The 2,967-nt window shown below is 47.8% G+C and overlaps 1 protein-coding gene across 1 annotated transcript in view; it reads right to left on the reverse strand.

Moving 5' to 3' along the window:
* Nucleotides 1-2,749, reverse strand: part of LOC143277375 (uncharacterized) — a 23,215-nt gene extending 20,466 nt beyond the window's left edge. The window contains exons 1-2 of the mRNA XM_076582158.1: nucleotides 2,731-2,749; nucleotides 2,142-2,237 (exon numbers count right to left, since the gene is read on the reverse strand). Of these exons, the coding sequence (XP_076438273.1) occupies nucleotides 2,142-2,237; nucleotides 2,731-2,749 (115 nt within the window). The remainder of the gene's footprint in view (nucleotides 1-2,141; nucleotides 2,238-2,730) is intronic.
* Nucleotides 2,750-2,967: the final 218 nt, after the last annotated feature.

Below are 2,967 nucleotides of genomic sequence, written 5' to 3' on the forward strand. Positions count from 1 at the left end.
CGGTGGGTCACTGGGGGGTGGGTGTGGTAACTCAGCGTAACTTAACACCCACACCACACACACACACACACCCCAACACAAACACACACCCCAGAAAAAAAATTTCAAATACACCAAGAATTACCACAGCCCCCAAAAATAAGGGGACTGACCAAAGATCCAGGACCAGGGCCCAAACAGACCTCTAAAACAAAGACAACAAGACCCCTGCTGTCGTGTGTGCAGTTAGGGGTTTTTTACCAGTCACCAGGGAAACTAAAGGTTTGATGCAATTCCCTAAAAGTGGATCATTTAATTAAAAATAAAACAAATTCAATCAGGGAATTAGCTAGCCCACCAATGATTTTTTTTTTTCGCGCCCCCATGGGGCCCAAAAACCCCCTCAAAGGGAAATAAGATAAAGGCTGTGGTTAAATCGGGTGGACAGATGACCTTTTTTTTTCCTCCCCCCCCCCCCTTTCCCCCAAAAAAAAACCCCCCCAACAAAAACTGAGGGTGGTCCCTTTTACAGCTGATTAAAAAAATGGCTTGGGGGCCCGGACCCAAAATTTTTTTTTTTAATGTATTTTTATTGTATATAAACAAATGTTAATTTTTTGTTAATTTTGGGAAATGCTAGACAAAATCTAAGGGAACAAATTAATTCAGCTAAAAGACATGTTTTTCCTGGAAAAAAAAAACAAAGAAAACATAATATTTCACGGGGTGTTGTGTGTGTGTGTGTGGTGTGTGTTGGGTTGTGGGGGGGTTTGTGATTTAAATTCTCGAGCATGTCAAAAGTTTATTTTTGAAAACTATTTTGGAAAGGTGAAAGCAATTGGGGTGTGTTTTTAACCATGTCACTTGTCCTCACGAATGAAAACGTTCTACACTGTGGGAGTAAAGTAACACCCGCAACAGTGTAAATGTTGTCCAAGGGGGTTTGATATATTCCTCTTGTTGAATGGGGGGGGCTTTGCTCCCAACATTTACCATTACTGCACAGCCTTCTGTTTCAAATTTACAACCAGAGTGCCGGGCCCCCATGTATAACCACCTTCTACCCAGTGTGAAAACCACCGATGTCCCAGGGCCCATGTATAACACACCTGTCAAACCCATGTGTAAAAAAGGGTCCCCACCCAAAAAGGTGCCCAAAAAGGGCACCATTACAACACACCCCTGTTTACACGTTTTCCCACCCCCCAAAAATTTGGGGCCCCAGGGCCCATGTATTTTTAAAAACAACCTTTGTTTTAACCCCCCAAACCAGTTGAAACACCAGATGTCCCCGGGCACCATGTCCCCCCACCTGTAAAAAATTTGTACACACCAGTGTCCCCAGGGCCCCATGTACAACACCCTGTCCTACCGTTTACACCCAGTTGCCCAGGGCACCATGTCAACACACCGCCCTCCAGTGTACACTAGATGTCCCAGGGCGCCATGTACTCACACTTCCCAAACAAAGGTGTCCCCCAAGGGCCCCAGGGCCCAGTACTAACACACCTTTTCCTACCATGTACACCCCAGATGGCCCCAGGGCACCAGTACCAACAAACCTGTCGTAACGGTGTACACCCCAATTTCCCCAGGGCCCCATTTTTCCCATCACCTTTTTTACAAAATGCAAAATGTGCTAGATGTCCCCGGGGCACCTTTTTCTAAAAAACCTTCCTACAAAATGGTACACCAAAGTCCCGGGGCCCTGTACTAACACCCCGGGGCCCTACACGGTACACATCAGATGTGCCCGGGGCCCCATGTATAAACAGTCCAACCCAATTGACACCCAGAGTGCCTGGGGCACCATTATTTACACACCTGTTACCAGTGTGTAAACCAAGTGCCCGGGCACCAGTACTCACCCTGCCCTCACAATGTTACACACCAGAGGCCCCAGGGCACCATGTACTAAACCCCTGTCCAACCATTGCACCCAGTGTCCCCGGCCCCAATGATACACACTGTTACACGGTGTAACCCCAAGGGCCCCCAGGGCCCCATTATCACCCCTGTCCAAACCAATTTTCCCCCAATGGCCCAGGCCCCATGTACTAAACACCTGCCACACAGGTGTACAACCCATTTGCCCAGGGCCCCATTTTAACACACCTGTCCTACCAGTGTACAATCAATGTGCCCAGGGGCCATGTACTCACCCCTGTCAACCAATGGCCCCACCAGGTGCCAGGGACCATGTATAAACACTCTACACAGTGACACACCGATGTCCCCGGGGCACCATTCCCAAAAACCTGTGTACACAGGTGTACACACCAGTGTGCCGGGGCACCAGTATCTACACCTTTCTACAAATGCAAAAGTGTTTCAGATTCCCCAGGGCCACCCCTTGTTCCCAAAACCCAACGCCCCTGTCCAAAACAAAATTGGGGGTTACCCCCCAACCAATGTGCCCCCAGGGGGGCCCGTATTTAACCCTGTCCTACACAGTTTTCACACCAGAGTGCCGGGGAAACAATGTCCTAACTTAAACCCTTCCCACAAAAAACAATGTTTTACACACCAGATGTCCTAGGGCACCAAAAAAAGTAACTTACACACCTTCCCCCCTTTACCACATTTGGTACAACCAGATGTCCCCGGGACAGTACTAACACCTTCCTACCTGACAACCCCAGATTGCCCAGGGCACCATGTACTAACAACCTGTTACACATTAAAACCCTTTCCGGGGATGTCCCAGGGCCACCCCCAAATGTACTAACAACCTGTCCTCCATGTACACACCAATGTGCCAGGGCACCATTTTACTAACCACCTTTTAAAATTTACACAGGGTTTAAAACAAAACAGAATGCCCCTGGGCACCAACTAAAAAACCGGGCTAACAGTTTAACACCAGAAAAATGTTTGCCCAGGGCACAGGGGACAAGAAACTGAACAGAAAGGGAAAGAGAGAAAAAAAAACAACGATTATATCCCCTAAGGACAAAAAATTAATAAAACAAAACGGGAAAACACTCC

The sequence above is a fragment of the Babylonia areolata genome, chromosome 34 (genome assembly GCF_041734735.1).
Source record: "Babylonia areolata isolate BAREFJ2019XMU chromosome 34, ASM4173473v1, whole genome shotgun sequence".
Lineage (NCBI taxonomy): Eukaryota > Metazoa > Mollusca > Gastropoda > Neogastropoda > Buccinidae > Babylonia > Babylonia areolata.